Source organism: Polistes fuscatus, unplaced genomic scaffold, assembly GCF_010416935.1.
Source record: "Polistes fuscatus isolate 324 unplaced genomic scaffold, CU_Pfus_HIC Scaffold1, whole genome shotgun sequence".
NCBI classification, from domain to species: Eukaryota; Metazoa; Arthropoda; class Insecta; order Hymenoptera; family Vespidae; genus Polistes; species Polistes fuscatus.
In genome coordinates, this window is record NW_025112997.1 from 7712464 (window position 1) to 7732372 (window position 19909).

General features: G+C 36.5%; 1 protein-coding gene and 1 long non-coding RNA gene across 5 annotated transcripts in view; one reads left to right on the forward strand and one right to left on the reverse strand.

Moving 5' to 3' along the window:
* Positions 1–1225: 1225 nt before the first annotated feature.
* LOC122522812 (cone-rod homeobox protein) overlaps positions 1226–19909 on the reverse strand; it is a 33897-nt gene continuing 15213 nt past the window's right edge. The window contains exons 2-7 of one of the 4 annotated variants that reach the window (XM_043644107.1): positions 18320–18717; positions 16319–16604; positions 12164–12369; positions 7119–7335; positions 6444–6657; positions 1226–3359 (exon numbers count right to left, since the gene is read on the reverse strand). In XM_043644107.1, the coding sequence (XP_043500042.1) occupies positions 2870–3359; positions 6444–6657; positions 7119–7335; positions 12164–12369; positions 16319–16403 (1212 nt within the window). In that variant the 5' untranslated portion in view covers positions 16404–16604; positions 18320–18717 and the 3' untranslated portion in view covers positions 1226–2869. Of the gene's footprint in view, positions 3360–6443; positions 6658–7118; positions 7336–12163; positions 12370–16318; positions 16620–17913; positions 18718–19909 lie in introns of those variants that run through there. The other 3 variants (XM_043644098.1, XM_043644088.1, XM_043644115.1) reach the window with 3 other exon arrangements.
* Positions 19879–19909, forward strand: part of LOC122522831 — a 1073-nt gene continuing 1042 nt past the window's right edge. The window contains exon 1 of the long non-coding RNA XR_006305183.1: positions 19879–19909. This exon is cut by the window's right edge and continues 481 nt beyond it. This is a non-coding gene — a long non-coding RNA (uncharacterized LOC122522831).

The window sequence follows — 19909 nt, forward strand, 5'->3', positions numbered from 1 at the left end:
TAGACTCTGATGGAGTTTGTGGAGGTGGAAGCAGACGAGGCGTGCGCGAGCACGCGCGCGCGCTCCGCACTCACACTACTTCAGCGATAGAGCCGTGTGTTGATAGTGGTGCTGGTGGTGGGGAAGAATGGGGATAAACCATGATGTCGTTGATTAATACGGTTTACCAGTAAGTGTAACGGAGTGTGCAGAACGGGTCTATGTCTCCCCACCAACACGAGTACCACCACTTTCTTCACTCCACCACTTCCACTACTATCACGATGGCGCACCTCCGAGCAGAAATCTACTACCCTCTCCACCCTCGTGGAATTCGTTGAACCAACCCGGAGCCACGTGCCGATCAATGGCGTCTTGTCTCTGGTTGGTCGAGCCGAGGACAACCCCTCGTCTCTTCCTCTCCTTTCTTCCCACTCTCCCTCTTTCGCTCTTTCTCTCTTCCACCTTCGTCCTTTCCTTTCTCGCTCTCTGCAACCCCTCCGCGTACTCTCCAAGAGGGTTGATCCCATAAGAGAGGGCGAGCTTTCCTTATGAGAAGCATTGATTGCCAACAACCCCTTCTGCTGTTCTTTCTTCTTTTCGTCTTCCTCCCACCCCTCTCCTCTCCTTCCTCTTTCCCATACCCCATTTCTCCCACTTATTCTCCTTGTTCCTCCTCCTCCTACTCCTCTCTTTCTCATTTTTCCTTCTTTCTCTCCTTTTTCACTCCCTCTTTCCTACATCGCTATAACTTCTCCGCATTTTCATGTTGTTCAACGATGCGCAAAAGATTTTACGTTTATACGAACGTATGAGTGTTTCCCGATGGCGTACGTCTGACAAAAGTCGAGCATTACTACTCACTCAAGAAATCGTGGAACATAAATTTAACTCGACGATTTCAACAGTCAAAGGGTTTATATCTATTCTATATATATGTATATATAATATAAATATTTAATTCATACGAAATTATAGCGAATATCTAATGTTAAAGTTCGTTGAAATAAAAGAAAATAAAAATGAAAATAAATAAAGTAATACGATGGGAAATTGGAAATCTGATGTAGTCGATAGGATCCATTTTGTAGAGTGTTGATTGGAATAATAATTTGTCTTTGGAAATGATATAACGAGCGTTTCGTATACGCAAATGTTTTGAAGTAATAACACAATATGGATAGTCGGGGTGTATGAGCTTTCAGATAAACACGAGAAATGACAGATAGAAGGCATAAACTTTCAATTTATCACGAGAGAACAAGTTTATTCGAATATCTCACTACCACAGGTTCATACACTACATAATAATCGCTAGCTCGTAACATAGTTTTTCTTTAGACTATCTTTAATTAGCACTGACACTTAATCAGGAGGTAATATACACGTCTCTATGGGTTAGCTACGTATTCCTTTTTGGCCTCTACGCTGTACTCACGAAATTCAGAATAACGGCTAAGAGGTATTCCTCTCTTTTTTTTTTCGTTTCACTTTTATATCGTTCATCGACAAAGATCATCGCTTATTTTTCTTTCTCTTTTTCTCTCTCTTTTTATTAAGGCATGATACGAGTAGTCGTATGAATCAAATCAAACGTTTTAACTTCGATCCGTTTGTTTTGATTGCTTTTCTTGTTTCTTTTTTTTCGACAAGACTACATTTTTTGAATTTTTCCAGTACTCGAGTTTATCGTACGATTTCGAAATCATCATAAATAATGCGGCGTATCAAACGCATGTCGATAATTCTTAGAGATTAACAATTTGTTGCGTTGCTTAAATAAAATTTAAAGCAAATATATGACACATTTGCAGCGCTACGATATTCTCTTCCTTCTTACTTCTTTTTCATTTTTATCGTACATATTCGTTTCATTATTTTGTTATTCTGTCACAAATTCTTCTATCAAACGATCATTTAAAAATATTAGATACGGTGATATATCAACGTTATTATTTATTTTTTTATTACGTAAAATTTGATTGCGCTAAATTCACAATTAGATATAATAATGTCACATCGATGAAATGCTGGTTCATACTAATTACAATCGCAAATGAATTTGACTTTATTGCAAAGTGTAGAAAAAATTGAATTATACTTTAAATAAACTTTTACGACTACCTAATATTTCATCTTTTCATCGTATAATACTTCGTTTCTATTTTGGTCGTCGTATCATTGTTGCTTTACGGACGGTGATACGAGTTTAAACAAAGGTTATTTCGTGTAAGTATAAAAAAAAACATTAGAAATTTTCTACGAAAAACTTGAGTACTCTAATTTTTCGATAGTTCCAGCAGACAAATGCAAACAGTACACGGCTACTCAGACACATCACCGTTAATCTGCTATCGTTAGAAAATATTCAAAGTACAATTGCGTTTAGTCGCGAAAATATCGGATTTTGTGCTTGAATAAAAATCGAAATAACTTCCCGTATAAACACAAAACGAGTGGTCTACTTTTTGAACAAAATCTATAAATCCGATAATGTTTTCACAGAACGACAGGAAATTACGAAAACGATTCGGAGGTTCTCGTAGTTTGATTTCGCACCTAATCTATATAACTTTAACAATGCATCTACATTTGCAATTAACGAGAAAGAAAAGATATGAACAGAAACAAAGAATACGCTAACGGGGTTCGAGGATAAATGCAAATCGACGCTATTTATATAATATAAATCTCGAGCGTGCTTTTAAAGTATTTTCGAACAATCACAAAAATGTACCAACGACGTAATTCATCGCATTTGGCAAAAATTCGATAAAATTCCGAGTGAAAAACCCGACGTTATCCGACAAATCGCTAAGTTGGTTCGAGTTATCAAGAAAACGTAGGTAGGATATATTAGATTCAAAGAAAGAGCTACGATCAGATGATCCTAGGGATCCTCTTTCGTCGTCGGTTGAATCTGATGGGCGACGCTTGGTAGATGATGATGATGATTCTCAGGTCTTCTGGATAGACCTAAGAGAGGTGGCAGTAAGGGTAGATGTAAGGGCAAGGGTAAACCACCAGGAAAACCAGCTAGTCCGCCTAACAATGCTGAGGCTGTCGAGTGTTCCTGAGCTTTTCTTCTCAATTCAGCAAGACTGCTGCTACGATGAAGATCACCCGTACCAGGTTTGCAGCAGCCACATAATGAACCTGGCCAGCCTGCTGGTGACCAAGACAACATTTCTTGCAAGCTACCCGGTCGATGATCGCTCGTACTCCAGAGGGAAGGTGTCGTAGAGGTCAACGATGTTGGTGTGCTGCTTACGACTTTACTACCAAAGAGTGGCGGTGAAAATTGTGCAGCTAAGTGTGGCGAGAAGAAAAGCGAGGTCGGTGGTTCCACTGGCCTAAAGCCTGCTCCTAATCCAGGAGTGCTGGAAAAACAAAGGAAAAAAACCAATCTAAATCATCGTATGTAAGCGAAAAAGTAATTAATAACGTTTTCTTTTTTTTTCAAGTAAAAGGATCCGATTGAAAAGGTAATTTCGGATTAGAAATAGAGAGAAAGACAGGGAGAGAAATAGCCCGTGGAAGCGCTAACCCGATTAACACGTGCGATGTTCCGCATCCTTCGAGAGAAGACTCCTTTGAGGCGCTGATGATTATCTCAAATATTAATCGCAAATATTGTTTAATTAATGTAACGAGCTTCGGGCGAAAGAGCTGTGCGGGCAAAGGGAAGTGGTAATTTCCAGAGTTCGTAGAAGAGTAGGAAATAGAGAGAGAAAGAGAAAGAGAAAGAGTGAGATGGAGAGAAGATTTTGCTAGCTAACGGTATTCTGCTGGTCGGATAGTACTCTGGAGGTGGAATTTAGAAGGAAGTGGGAAAGGCGGTCTGACTCCTGTAGAATCCTTTAGCCGAGAGCGGATTTTAGGTAGGCCGACGCGATGCTGTTGGTGGTGGAAAGGACGAAAGGAGAGGGAAACCGCGAGAACGAAGAGAGGGGATCTGCAAGGGTGGTAGTAGTGGTGCTGAATGATGCTGCTGTTGCTGGTAATGGTTCCTAGTGACGTTGCTAATACGTCCAAGAGAGATAGAGAAAGAGAAGGAGGGAAGGGGTATCGTACTGCCTGTAAGCGCGATAATTAGCGGCAATTAGCCGCGTAGCCTACCGTGCACCTTGCTTACGTGCGCTCGCTTGCCTTTCGAGCATACACCAAACTAATTTCGTTCGCGTATATACCGCGTATCATCCACGAGATTCCTTGTTGATTTCCTATTCACGTTTAGAGCGCTGGAAATGATATACTAAATCGATGAATTTATACAACTATTCGTGGGAATATAAATCTAGATAGAACATATGGAATTCATATACAAATATGATTTCGTAAATTTACAATGAAAAAAACTTTGATCAACACAGTGGTCTGTTTGCCCGACGTACTTACGAAGCCCGCAAATTTCGAAGCGCGTCGGAAAGTTTAATAGAACAATCCACAGAAGTACTTCTATCATTGATACTTATAAATTCCTAAATATTACTATATATATTCATTGGTTCATTTACTCAAATTGAATTTAATTTAATCGAATTATTCGAAATTCGTCGAGTCGTCGATACGCGGTTACGAGAAAGCAACAAAACAAGATATGTCGTAACCCGGCATCAACGTATGGTTTTACTATTTTAAGGGGAATTTTCGCGTGACCCGTACGCAATTTGTTAAAATTTTCGATGCCTTGAAAATGTCAAAACGTCAAACTTGCAAGTGATTTAAATTGACGACAAGAGAATAGAAATACTACTCTGAAAGTGAACAAAGAAAGTAAAGAGAAAGAGAGAGAGAGATAAATACAAAGATAGAGAAGCGAAGGAGAACCATCCTCATAGATATACACGGCGGTTGTATCTTTGTAGATATATATGTATATGTATAAGGTAAGAAGGAACGCAAAGCTTACACCCCTGTAGTCGAGAAGCTCCCGTACATCTGAATAAATGATGAGGATATATTTACGGCGAGCGGTTTTAAATAAATTACAACTGCGGAGGCGGCGAAGGAGTACCTTTCCAACCTCCACCGTCTCTCCACCGTTCTCTCCTCCTCTTCCTCCGCAACCTCTCCCACATCCACCTCCTCGAGCCCATACCCTTCTTCTACGTGCATATACCATATACACACGAATACGGATACAAATACGAATACTCTCCTTTTCTTCCATCTTGTATTCCATCTAACTCGTACGAATGTACTCTACGTGTCTACATTTTCGACATTGTTCTTACCTTTTCCTAGGCTCAATGCAATGGAGGAGACTCGTCTTTGGGATTACGTAGAACAACCGACGGATTTACTCTCTCTCTCTCTTTCTTTCTCTCTTTCTCTCTTTCTCTCTTTCTCTCTTTCTCTCTTTGTCTCCTTTCCTTTTACCTCATCCTTCCTCTTATTCTTCCTTTGTCTCTTTCTTTAGTTTCTTTCTCATCTTCTTTTATTTCATTCTTCTCTCATCTTCTTGCCATCAGTGTACGATTGTTTTGTGCTTTTGACAAGTATAAACGAAAAAAGATTTAATTATAAAATGCATTTGAGAATCCTTTCCCTCTTTTTAAAGTTAAATAAAATAAGCTAAAAATAAATATCCAGCTTTGTTTTTTTGTCATTATTAAACCGACATTGTTCCTCTTGACTGTTTACGCTAATTCACTTTTACGTGAAATATGTAATACAGGAAAATTAACATTTTAAAGAGAGAAAGAGAAATAGAAGATTTATTTCCTTTTATTCCTCTGAAAATGATCATTTGTTTGAATAAGTATTTCCGTCAAGTTCCTTTGTAGAAATTTTGTCGTGATTTATCATTTGTCAACTGGCCTGTTCCTTTGCCTTTTGAATGAATGGATTGAATTTCGAATAACAAAAAAAAAGAAAAGAGAAATCGTTGAAAGATTTTGGCATGACGATGTTTGAAAGTACGTGTAATAATATACCTAACTCTTATAAGACGAAAAGTATAACACAGCGAAACGATCCATTACATAGAAAGAAGATTAGCTCGCATGTGTGTAAACCAGCGAGATTTAACGAGCCGACGATTATCGCGATTATACGAGTGGCTTGGAGTTGAAGAAAGATGAGAGGAAGTGAAACGCTTAGTCTACGATGAGAGAGAACGAACATTGCGAATGGGAGGATGAAGAAAGGGGGAGAGTGTTGGGGGCTTCAAGGGGGTAGTTTAATGGCGCGTATCCAGCATCCGGGTGACGTGTTCAGCGGTGCTTGTATGTTGAAATCGTGGGGATTCGTGAGGAACGAAAAATAAACGAGGAGGAAAGGAAAACTCGGAGTAGGATGAGAAAGAAGAACTCGTAGAGGAAGAGAGAGGGAAGGAGGGAGGAGGAGAGAAAGAGGAAGATGGAAGGAGTCTAGTAGAGGAAGATCAAGTGAGGAGGAAAAGAGAAAAGAGAGGTAGATATTTCCTAAAGACGTAAATACAAACGAAGCTAAAAGCTTACCTCTCAGCGGGTGGTCCCAAGCCCCCTATGGTGCTTGGCGGTGGTGGCGGCGCCCTTATAGGGGTCGGTGGTGGCGTTGAGACGCCACCCAGGGACGGCTGACTCGGCTGGGGCCGGGGACTGACCGAGGCGGATGTTGTACTTGGGCTTCTTGAACCACCTGCACCCTCTGGACCTACGTCCTCAGCATCAGCAGCACTACTACTCGTAGTACCTGGATCATCATCAGTCAACTTTTACATATCTTTTCTGACTTCTTTTTTATTTTGTGCTTTATGCAAGAACAACAGAAAACGATTTTTGTGTAGAATATATTCCTCGTTTAAAGTTATATAAAATAATACTAGATGCTTTTGCAATTGTAATATGTAAAAAGTGAATACAATTATTTTTCTTTTTCGATCAGAAATATAGATGGTTGCTTGAATGGAAACAATAAAAGATTATAATAATATATTAATAATAATTGTAAAAAGGATTCTCTCAATCAAAATTTCCTATTTCATAATAACCTATCATAAAACAACAATCATATTATTGCGTAAATAAGACGTAGAATTATAGTATCATTTTTTATCTTTACTTTTTTAAAATCTATTACTTGTCAAGGAAATTTATGTACAATATGTAAGTATATAAGTATGTACATTTTTGTGGTATATTATTTTTATATACCTTCAGGATCGTGACCAGTAGGACTAGGACCAGCGGATGAAGAAGCTGGTGGTGCCAATCCTGAGGTTTCCAAGGCTCCACCGCTTCCAGCGCCCCCTCCCCCCGTACCTCCTCCTCCTGTTCCTCCAGCACCACCATTTCCACCCTCTCGCTTCCTCTGTTCCTCTTTCAGTCGTTCGCTTTTCCGCCATTTTGCTCGACGATTTTGAAACCAAACCTGCAAAAATATCCGCGTATTTTTCACTTTTACCATTAATTCCACTGGAAGCCTTTATTATTTATGCTTTCGAGTAATTTCCTCGTTAAAATGGCAAATCACATATGTATGTGATTTATATATGTATATATGTATATACGCACATTATAACGTATATTAAATGCATACACGTAAAAATGCATATTCTCAACTTCAATTGGCGTCGACGAATAAAAACGTTTCATTTATTAACGAAAATTTACACGCTACAGGATTTACACAGGGACTCCTCAACTCAAATCGCTTCCATTTATGCTTGTAAACCTAATTCAAAATTTAATAATGACGTTCAAATAAAGTCAACAAGCTTGAGTTTCGTCGACTGCTCGGCGTTGTCGGTGGGAGTTGGGAAAGAGGCAGGGGGCGGTACAAGGGAAAAAGAACATAGAGAAAAATGAGAAAAACAAAAGAAAGAAAAAGTTAGAAGCAAGGGGGCCTACGTTTTCTCATCTTGTTCGCGAATGTGCAAGGATAATTGCATGTACCGGGTGGCATTCTGAGGCAGGAACGTGCATGGAGAAGATTGTCAAGGTACTCTTTTCCGTCGTGCATGTTCAACGAGCCAACAGCAAGCACTGCCCTCGAGTGCTTTTTAAAAAGCTCGAGTTCCGCTAACGAGACTAACTTGACATAATACCAACTGAAATAGACTTTATTATACCTAGCCGTACTCTTTCTCTCTCTTTCTCTCTCTCTTTTTTTCTCAGTTTCCTCGTCGTTGCTTATTTTATTTTTTTGTCATCCTTTGTTTATTTTATTTATTTTTTTATTTCTCTCTTATAACATAATGACGCTCTTCTCATTCTCTCGACGTCTACATATTATTTTCTTTTTATTTTCGTTCTTGCATTGTCTCGTGATGAAAATAAATATTAGATGCAAAGTTTAATTCGATGCCTTGATATTGAATATATTGCACCAAATTGGCCATCTTTTGGATCAATTTTTAACGACAATTGGGCGTATCTTGTCAGATCAATGTTCTTATTAGTCATATCAAATAAAATACTCTTTTGTAGTAAAATGGATATCCATTTAAAAGTTCCATTATCCTAAAATATGTTTCTGTGTACAAGAATTTTGAAATATTAGATTAGGTTGTAAAAATTAATTCGGTGTCTTTATAAAACAAATTAAAATATTTATTCAAAGAACCATATTAATTTCTGTACCTAATATTATAAGATAATATTCCTTGTTTAAAATTGACAGTAGGTATACAAATACTCCTGTGACTCACTGTACAAATGTATCTATGTACAATGTATACATATATGTATGTATAGATGACGTACATATTATATATTATAGGTGTATACGTGAAAGTAAGCAAATTTAAAGCTGATCGTAAATCGCGTCTCATGGCTTTTTAAACGATCGATAAATATCGAGAATGGTATCTCGAAAAGAGGATAAGAGAGGAGAATGTTAAGTGTGAAATAGGGTAAACGCGAATATCGAATCGATCCTTGGCGGGTATAAAAATTCTATGCCTCGAGGATGAAGAAGGAGTCTTCGAAATTACTATCCTTCCTACTATTACTACTACTACCACCAACGGCAAAAGTTTCGTCGGAAGGTGGGTGTGGGGGGTAGCTCGAAAGTAGTAGGGAGAGAGAGAGAGAGGCTTGGGAAATGGTTTAATAAAATAAATACGATGAGCTCGGTTCTACAGGAGGCCGGTGCGGTTTCGAAGGCAAGCACGGTCTCGAAAAGAGAAGGAAGAGGTAGAATAGAGGTGGTGGTGGTGGTGGTACGAGAAGAGTGGGTAGCTATGCTGGCAGACGGGGAGATATAATAATATCCTAAGGGTTGCGGGGGCGAGTAATAGCTGGGAACAAAGCCGTGGTTCCCTCGAGACTACCTCGCAGCGTAGAGCGTTTCGTTCTTTCTCTCTTTCTCTCTTTCTCTCCCTCTTGTACTCCTTCGTATATACTTCTTTCTTTCTCTCTTTCTCTTCTATTTCTTACGCGCGTTCTTCTTCATCCCTTTTCAATACGAATTTAATCCGAAATATGTCGGTAATGGCCACGGCTTGACTCTTTCCGTATCCACTGAGGTATTTAATCTTTCAGCGCTTACCGTGCAAATCTTTGACTCGTTAAGAACCCATCTGCATATTTTCATTGATCATATAACTTTTGCATCTTTCTCTTTACATCTTTCGTATACCATTTAATTATGACATTATTACGAAATTACTTAACCTTTAACTAGTGACCTCAGATAACAGAGACTCGAGCTTAAAAATATTTTCAGTTAAAACCATATTTTCAAATGATATTAAAATATAAATATATTTTTTTTTAAAAGCACGATGGTTATTTATTAATATTCGTGAGTCTTCAAAAGTATCAGTGGTATCCCTTTTCATTAAAAAAAAAATTTAATAAGACGTGATTTTGACGCCAGAGTCGTAGGAATTTGACATAACTAGTTATACTCCTATTAAGTGCATTATCATTAAAGTTTAAACGAGTTTTATGGCCGAACTACTATTTTTTTGGACTGATAAAAAGTTGAATAAATCCTGAACCCAAAAGTGTACTGTGATTATTGCGGCTCTTACCGACATTACATTTTTTTACGAATGATGTTTCGTTTTTCTTTTTGAATTAAAAATAAAAAATAATCATTCAAATTCTGTCAACTAGGTATTCAAATCATCGTCCACAAATTTGTACAGATCTTCTAATTTTTCACCTTCTTTCATATTATTTAATTGTAACATAATTATGAAATTATTCAAATAAGCTCTAAAAATGAACTTCTATCTTCGTGTTTCCATATTTTTGTATTAGAAAAATATTATATTTTTTTTTAAATAAATTTAATTAATCAGATTCCTATTCCATTTGTTTATACTTCGTATACGATGAAAAAAAGAAAGAATGAGACAAATACGGCACATACACAAACACACACATAAACACAGACGTATGATGGGGATAAGGCTAAGCGTAACTAGCGATGCAAGGTTGAATAAATGCTGGGCGCGAGAGTGTGCAATGGTTATTCGTGTACGCGATTCGAGCGCTTTAGAACGTGCCTCAACGATGCAGAAGTCCCCCTCCACCCCCTAGGAGGTACTAATTGGAGTAGAAGAGGAGGACAGGCACTACATAAACGCGCCTATTTGTCCATTATTCCAGATTCCCTTTGTCTTTGCTAATGAAACAATGAGTCTGCGCCGTAATTACGTCATGGCTGCCTCTATCTCCGTCTCTCTCTTTCTCTCTCCCTCTCTCTCTCTCTCTCTCTCTCTCTTTCTCTCCATCTATCTTTCGCTTTCTCTCTCTTTATCTCGTCTATTGTATATACTTCTATCGGATCTACCTCTCGGCTTTTAGCCTCCCCTGTACAATGCATATTAAATTGACGCAAGAGAAAATCTTTTTTAGGAAATATCTATTCTCGATCCTTTTAACATATTAAACTACCACAGAATTTTCGAAAGGTCGTAACCTGTAGGCCAGTATAAAATTTTTATTATTATTATAAGCTTATATAATAATAAATTATTAACGTTTCATGAGTAATAATAATGTACTTATTTCATTGGAATTTATTTGTTATACAACACCGTGGTCCCCCCTAACAATGCATTCGGTTGCTACTAAGTTGAAAATAAGTTGAATTAAAATGGATTTCGTTAGTAGGAAAATAAGGCTAAAATTATACAAAATATGTAATAGTATATGATAAAAACTGTAAGAAGGTTAGCACCATTTTCATTAATATTGCTTTAACGTACCTAGTCACTAAATAGAATTTTAATCACTAATATTTACAATAATAATTTCCATATATATATATAAATATCAATTAACTTTATTCATAGTTACTCTATTTTTTTAATTTTTATTTGTAACAAGAATGAAAATGATTAACAACGATTAATAATTGTCTTATTAGCAAATTTATTACTTTTCACTTTAAATTATTTGTGTTAATGTGCAATTTTGACGCGTCCTTATTCGATGTATAATTTATTGATTTTTTGACAACTATAATCCATTAATTGTAAGAATAAACAATCATTGCTGTTCACAGTTTATCGCGTGTTAAAACAAATTCGATTATCCCATTATTCCGATTTCAATGAATAAATAAAAAGAAAACAAACTGACCACGCTAAAGTATATGGTAATATACTGAGAAGGTAGGAAAAAACATCAATCTATCTGGGAAAGGCAAAAGGATTTTCTAAATGGGAATCGGTGCTGTTGCGTGGATTCTCCGAGCGAATTATCGCGGCGGGAGTAAATATGGCTGGTAGGACGTTGCCGCGAATACAAAGTAATCCCAGAGATTACCGGCTTACTCTGTCAGGAGATTACGTCAGGTCGAGGGTGTCAGTATGCCTCATGGGGCTAAGGGGTGCGACTCTCGCTTGCTTCTTCCTATAATTCTCTCTCTCTCTCTTCCTCTTTCGACTCGCGCTGACACGGTTATGGAAATAAAATTACAAAGGACGTATGTACTTATGTGCACCATAAACAAAGACATAATTACCAAACTCTTTTTTCATTTATTAGGTGTAGCAATTAATTCGGTGCCCTTTAAAGAAATTTATTATCGTATGCAACTGTTATTTTTCGAAATAGTTTTCATTATTTTCGATAACTTTGATCCATCTCAATCAGGTAACTGCTGAATATCTCGACGAAAAAAAGATGCCGATTTTGATACAATGAATTTAATCTCAAGGCACTGAATTAATTGCTACACTTAACATTCTATTTTTGTTTGTTTTGTTGTAAAAACAATTTTAAAAGAAAAAACTCACCTGGACTCTTGCTTCCGTAAGGTTGATCTTCATCGCTAGATCTTCCCTCGTAAAGACGTCTGGATAGTGAGTCTGTGCAAAGGCTGATTCGAGTTCCTCTAATTGTTGGAGAGTGAAGGTCGTTCTATTCCTTCGTTGCTTTCTTCTTACGAAAGAATCCTCACCGACTCCGTGCAAAGCTGGATGATAAGCCGAATAACTGGTATCTGAAATCAAAAAATAAACGGATCATTTTTATTTATCTATATTATATGAACTATTTGTTTATAAAGTGGTATAAGTCTATTAATTCTTATTTTGAGATAAATTTTACTACCCGATAATAATTAATAAAAATATTATAGAAAAACAGGAGTTTTTTTGGGGCTGCAAATTATATCACTTTCAAATAAAGAAACATTTATGCATTTACATTTTTAAATGAAACTTTGTATAACGAATTCGTTAAAGGATATTGTACTCTATTGGTTTTGTCATTAAAAATACAATGAAAATTAAATTAAATTTAAATAAAACTAGTTTTAAGAAATTTTTGTTCAATATTCGACTTATACTATTTAAAAAAGAAACGACTCATATATGTATGTATGTATGTACTAGATATTTATATGGAAGTGATCGATCCGATTATCAAAGGGATTAATTAAAAAGTGATACATGTTTCTCCTCGTTAATATCTATAGAGAAACGTTGTTCCCCCGATCAATTTCAATTTTAGATTTTCCAGACGATTACACGAAAGGGTTGTGTTGTATAGCGCGGAAATCCAAAATACGCGATTTACCGAAAGCTTCGAGCGTACCTACAGATATATAGAAACACGAATAGAAGAGAATGAGAGGTAGAAACATTAGCGAGTATAGGTAGAAGAGAAAGAGGGAGAGAGAATGGATATTACGAAACCCGGAACCGCTCATCAATGATGCAAAGCAATCAGCGCAATTAATTACCACGGCGCTAAGCCAAAGCTTAACGAAAAACACAAATTAATTTCCTAAACTCATAAAAATTCATGGTATTTCGTTCTCTCTTCTCTCTTCTCTTTATCTTTCTATTTCTTTCTCTTTCTCTCTCTTTCTCTCTCTTACGTTAGTTATCTTCATTTTCGGTATGATAAAATTACAGGACAATAAAGCCACTTTGCGATTAGATGAAAATAAAACTTACCGAAACATGTTACCAAAAAGATTATAATGATTTTAAATATTGAACAAAATTCAACAAATTTCACATGTTTCTTGATTTTTTAATAATTGTAAATCTGCATTAAAAGTTCTCGTTAATGTATATGTCAGTGTTAAATTGCATAATTCGGTTAAATCGTGAAAACCCTAAGTTTTACTCGAAATAATTAATATTTTTGGGAAAACATAAAGTGTTTACTGGTAACATCAACATATTTATATATAAAAAAAAGGAGATTTGAGATTTTTATATCATACGTGAAAATAGATTCGATAAAGTATCAATCAAATTGTTGCCGTATTAAGGATCGAAATTTCAGGAGCAAACAGAGAAAAAAAGAGAGAAATAACTCATCCAATCACCCTTGTAGAATATTTTCACCTGCAATACGAGGTCAAAATATTTTTCAATATTATATCATCATATCTGCTTTGATATTTGATTATTTTGTTTCTTTTTCTGAAATTAAAAAAGATATTTGTCTGCCGACCAGGATAAGTCATTGCATGAAGCATAATGAAAACGTAGCCACGCGTAAACTCGACGACGCTTGAATAGAACTCGACGTGAATAAAAAGGATTGTCGTTGGGTGGTCACGTGCAACTACGATTATTCGTCTTCTTTTTTATCGTTCCCCAAGAATTACCTAACCTTTTGTTTTCCGTTGACTATGGGATAAATCATATTAGTACAGAATAAGAAAACTGATAGGTAATATGAAGAGGTAAAAAAAAAAGAAAAGAAAAAAATAAATCTGCAAAATTGTACGACTCTATAAAAAATGTTTGATCCAAGTTATCTAAGTTATTTCTCGTTGAAAGAAAATACCGTCAAGTAGACGACGAATAAGAGAGAAAGAGAGAGGGAGAGAGAGAGAGAGAGAATGTGTAGGAGTGCGCGCAAGTGCAAAAGTCGTTGGCAAGAGCCGACTCCGTTCGGGACTCCGGGTATACTAATAAATTGGATTAAGCCGACTCTCGATGAGTTGTATGAGTTGTCTGGATCCCAGCTTTACCTTCGCCCGACTCTAATCTAAGATCTTGAGTGGATTTCAGTTTGGGACACCAGTACATTTATTTACCAGCCTCATCCACTTTTATGCCTCTTTTCTTTTACTTCATCAAAAATTAGATTTTGAGTTACTTAGTTGGTACCTTTCTACCATCCAAGAGATTTTTCAACCAACGATCTACCTAAGAATTTAGAAACTAATCACGTTAATTCGAATTGAAAAAATCAAATAGGTCTTCGAAGATTCCTTGCAAGTCACGACTTCTATCAAGAAACTATTGCGAACAACATTCTCTTCTCGAATAAGAGAGAGAGGTAGAAAGACATAAAGAAAAAGAGAGGAGAATGCTCCATAGAAAAACTACACGTAGAACTAAATCTAATGACACCCCGACCATTACTAATGACACTAACGAGGTAGTTAGATGTTAGAGCGAATGTCGGTGGGTCTGGACCGTGGGCCGGAGTGAACCCACTTACCGACTTATCACGTAGTTACCTAATCTGTTTATCCCAACGGGGGGCAAAGAGGGGTCTGGAGCATTGGCTACGGGGGGATCAGGGAGTTGGAAGGGTGCCCGGACGTCCCTGAGGACACCCACCACCCTCCTTTCCCCTTCTCTCTCTCTCTCTCTCTCTGCCGAGGTCATTTGTTCAATCATCCACCGCATACGGTACTGACGCTCCATCGAAAACCTTCTAAAGTTCTATTTTAAAACGACTCTGCACGAGAAAATAATATTTCTCATGTACTACATACAACCCTCTTTCTAAACTAACATCTAATTCGTTACTTTCAATCTTTACATTTGAGTTTTATTAGATATCAATTTTCATTCACTTCCTAACATTACATTTGTTCATTATATTCGACTTAATTCATTTATTATGCTTAAGTTTATTGGTTTATAGATATCATATACTATTCCTCGATTACGTTCAAATCGGATTATTCGAAAGTTTCAAAATCACAGCTGCAATAGCATAAATAATTAACTCGAGAAAGTAACATCCTTTTCTAAGGATAACTCGATTACAGTATCGCGCCACTTTTTCGTTGCTCAGTTTTTCCAATAAACTCTCTCTATCTATCTATCTATCTATCTATCTCTTTCTTTTTTCTCAAGTCAAAAGAGAAAGTAAAACGACTTTGAGTTTTCGAGTTTATTCGTAGTAAGATGGAATTCGACTTGGAAAACGATCAGTGAATAAGCAAACTACTGACGAAGTTTCGTCAGGCAGGCGGCTTTACAGTCGAGACGCGGTTTAACCGGAAGTTGGTTCGAAGTGCAAATTAAGTTTAGCGACCGTCCAGTTTGTAGCGTCCACTTTGCGTAACTCGGTCTAGTCGGTAATGTAACTTCATCGATGTGTTCCGCCAGAGCAAGTGCCGCACAATCAATCCGGTAACACTATCCTCTTCACTCTTTCACGCTCCCTCTCCCTCTCTCACGTATATGTGTATATATATATATATATATATATATATATAACATATACATGCATACCTACAAAACAAGACATTCATTCTCTACTTTCCAACGCGATTTTCTCTCCTCTAATATTCTTCTATCATCTTGCATAATTTATCATCAACATCATATCCTTCGAGTCTCCTTTAAATCGCCATTGAAAAGTCATATTTTTACAGAACAGTCGAGACACTCTTGGGAGAATTAAGAGGGATGGTGGAATATGCGTACGAGACTCGAACCGTTTGAAAAATGTAAAACTCCTTCCTACAGTCGCATAAACTCCAAAGTCAACCCCTGCGATATAAATTTTATCGTGAATAATCGTACTTTCATATTTATCGAATTAAATAACATCCAATGGAAGTAATGCCATTGGCTTTTCAAGCATATTATCTCTTTTGAATTTAGAGTAATTTCAAATGTTAGATCGAGAAGAAAGTGAAATAAAGAGAAAGAATAAAATAATGTAGGAATTGAACTTACAAGGATGAGTCGGTGCGAAGGGATACTCCAAAGATGGTGGAAGTCTTGGTGCCGGAAGACCAGGGGGGCAGTGGTAGCAGAACATTCCTCCGGCCCTGGCCACCGTCCCACCCCCCGGCCCTCCACCCCCTGCCCCACCAGGCACTTGCGATTGACTCGACGTTTGTTGTTGCTGCAACGACTGCTGCGTTTGTTGCTGCTGCTGTTGTTGCTGCTGCTGCTGTTGCTGTTGTTGAAGATGTTGATGCTGATGGTTGTTCGTTTGATGCGCGTGAACAGATCCAATCTGCAACAATGCGGGTTCTCTAATTGACTTCTTCTCTATCTATCTATCTCTCTCTCTCTCTCTCTCCCTCTTTCTCTCTCTTTCTTTCTCTCTCTCTTTCTTATGGTAGAAGAATTCTCAGAAAAATTAACGTTCATTTTGATGAATTTACGAGAAGTAACGTTCCGTAAGAAATTAGAAAGAGTCCTTTTCCTTCTCTCTTCTTTTCCCTCTCAGGAAAAAAAAGAAATGGAAATCTTAGAGTAAGGCTTATACGAACGAGCGATTTTCCAAAATAGGGGAGTTGAAACATGATTAGGAAAAAGACAAAGAGTGAATGTTTGAGAAAATGGAAGAACAGGATGAGTGGAGATTCGAGAGTGAGAGAGAAAAAGATAGAGAGAGGGAGAGAGAGGGAGAGAGAGGGAGAGAGAAAGAGAGAATGGCTGGATGGCCGATTACGCCGATCCCCATTAGAGGGATTGTAAACTCCCGTAAATAAATAATGTATGTATCTCTAACGGTAGTGGTGGGAGGTTGGAGTTTTGCTAACGAGAGAGGGAAAGGTAGAACGCGAAGAGCAAGAGCATAGAGAGAGGGCTCTTTGCCTAAGCGGGCATCGGTCGTAGAACTTAATAAACGGCGGAGTTATCAATTTATAATGGGTTGGCATGTGTGTCGCGCATGCGCGTGCCTACAGGGTCGTATCTCACTTTATATAATAACAGAACGTGCACGCGAGTGTCTTTAGAATGAATACCACCGTATACCAACTGGATTCGCTTTTTTCTAGTCTAATCTTGTCTTTATAGCGTCCTACGAATTATATTCCTCACAAGCTCATTTTTATTTTCAATAACGACAAATATATACAATATTAAAACTTCAAGATGAATAATTTGGATAACAAAATTCTTATCGAAATGACTCATTAATACAGAATTTATTAAATTTGTCGGGATAAAAGATTTGATAATACCTCGTTGATGAGGAAGCTAAAGAGAAATGGAAAGAATATAAGTTAAGTATAAATTTTTAGAGTCTTTTCAGACACCATGTATATACATACATATCCATATCTCGTTCCCGTGCCCCCTCTTTATAACAATCCCCCTCTTGCTATCTCAATATATATCTACATATCTCTCTCTTCTTCTACTCAACTCTCTCTCTCTCTCTCTCTCTCTCTCTCTCTTTGCGGCTTCGGGTACGAAGGGACAAATTGAATTTTAGATCATGGCGTGCTCCTGTGGGGTCCAGGAACAGAGATAGAGGCGGATGTCGAGATGATACTAATTGAAATTTGAAATTGATATTAGCGAATTATTACCCTTCTCTCCCTCCAGACCCTTGCACCAACGTAATTACGTTCGCGTGTCGGTCATCAAAAGTAATTGCTGCCAAACTTAATGAAATTCAAGCAATTTTCGTTTCGTCCGTGCAACTTTACGCGACGACAAATTTAAGTACCTCGAGAATCAGGTTCGTCCTTGAAACTTCTGTTTGTTCTTTTGGCACATGTCAAATTCGTATCTTTTTTTTCAATTTTTTTCTTTTTTTTCATTGTTTTTGAATATAAAATAAGTAAATATATGAATTATCTTTGTAAAATGCAGATATTTAATTTTATTTCATATATCAAAAATGATTATAATCAAACGTCAAAGAACATCATTCTTTGCCTTTACACTATCGACTTAGTAGTACTTAGATGCATAACGATGGAACATACGCACCGACAGAAGGGACGAAATGTAGCGAAGCTAATCCACGAAGGGCGCCTACGGGTGTCCCTCAAGCACGAGAGCGAATACTGTCAGGGCTACCACCAACATCGTTGTCCCTTCTTCTTTCTCTTTTTCTCAGTTTCGAAAGTCTAGGGGAACGTAGCATCCCCTTTCCAAAATAGACCAGCATGCGGTCGAAAGATGTATTTGCGGTGTTCAACCACCCGGACGAAACATTATGCCAGTGTTTTATTGTGCGATCATCCGATTGCTTCCTACTACTCTTCTACGCGAGCCATAAGGGTCGAAGTGATTGCGGTTACTTTGCCTTTCGTGCGTTGTTTACACGTCGACGCACGCACTGTGTTTGTTACACATTCGTTATATTAACATCTCGCGTTTCTTATCTAAAAGAAAAGGTTTTGTTTTTTCTTCAGATAATTCATAAATGATGGGCAAATTTTTATAGAATAATTTTTCCTCCATCGCAACTTTGACGATTAAAATAATTATAGAAATATTTTGAGCATAAAATTTATTAATATTAGGATTATACTAAAAAAATTCGATTCGTTTAATTTATTCTTTTAATTGTAATCTTAATACATTCATCCAGTGGTTTCCACATTGGTTTAATCCTTGTTGAATACAGATTTTCCCAAGACGCCTAATGTCAAATTCTAACGAATAAACTTTGTTAAAGAGCAAATAATTTTTTGCAGAATAAAAATAAATAAAACACATTTTTAATCTCTCACAAAAAATGTAATTGAACTGATTCAAGTAATTATAATAATTAGTGGGATGGATAAGCCTGGTGGGTGCCGATTAATTTTTCAAATCGTATAATTTTCTTCTTCACTCTAATTTTCACACGATACTTACAATTAAATTTTTTTAGAGATACAAAAACTGCTAAAAACTTCATTTCGAGTGAATAAGAAGTCGCAAATGGAATTAAAACCATAAAAATTGTGACATTTCGTGGCGCCTTTGTAAGAATGTTATAACCCCCTAAGGCTCTAAGATTTGTAGCTATAGGAACCACTGTATTAATTTGTTACTGTATAAATAGTTTTATTTATCAAAAATTGTACGTTCATTACACAAAAATTTCGTATTTCTACTCTACAAATATATCATATCTTTACTTCCTTAAATATTTCTCGAATTATAAATAAATTCATTTAAAGTAGTTTTATCTATATTATAACTTCGAGTATTAGAATAATTATGGTAATATTTTTGTACAAAAATTTCTCTATGTTTGAGGTTTATTCTGAAAATAAGAATCTTTTAATATAAAAATTTATTAACAAATCAATCATTTCATTTACAAAAACTTTTAACGTTAAATGGAAAGAATCTTATAAATGAAAATTTCTAAAACACTACTATTTAGTTATTTATTTAAATAAATATAATTTATAATTAATAAATAAAATACTATTATTATTTATATTATTATTATAATTTATTGATGTTAATTAATTTCTTCTTTTCAGAATTTATTCTTATATCTAAATCAATAGTGGAAAGATTAGAAATAATGAAAGACGAACAATAAACGAAAGTGCGAAACGCTTTACGAAAAACATC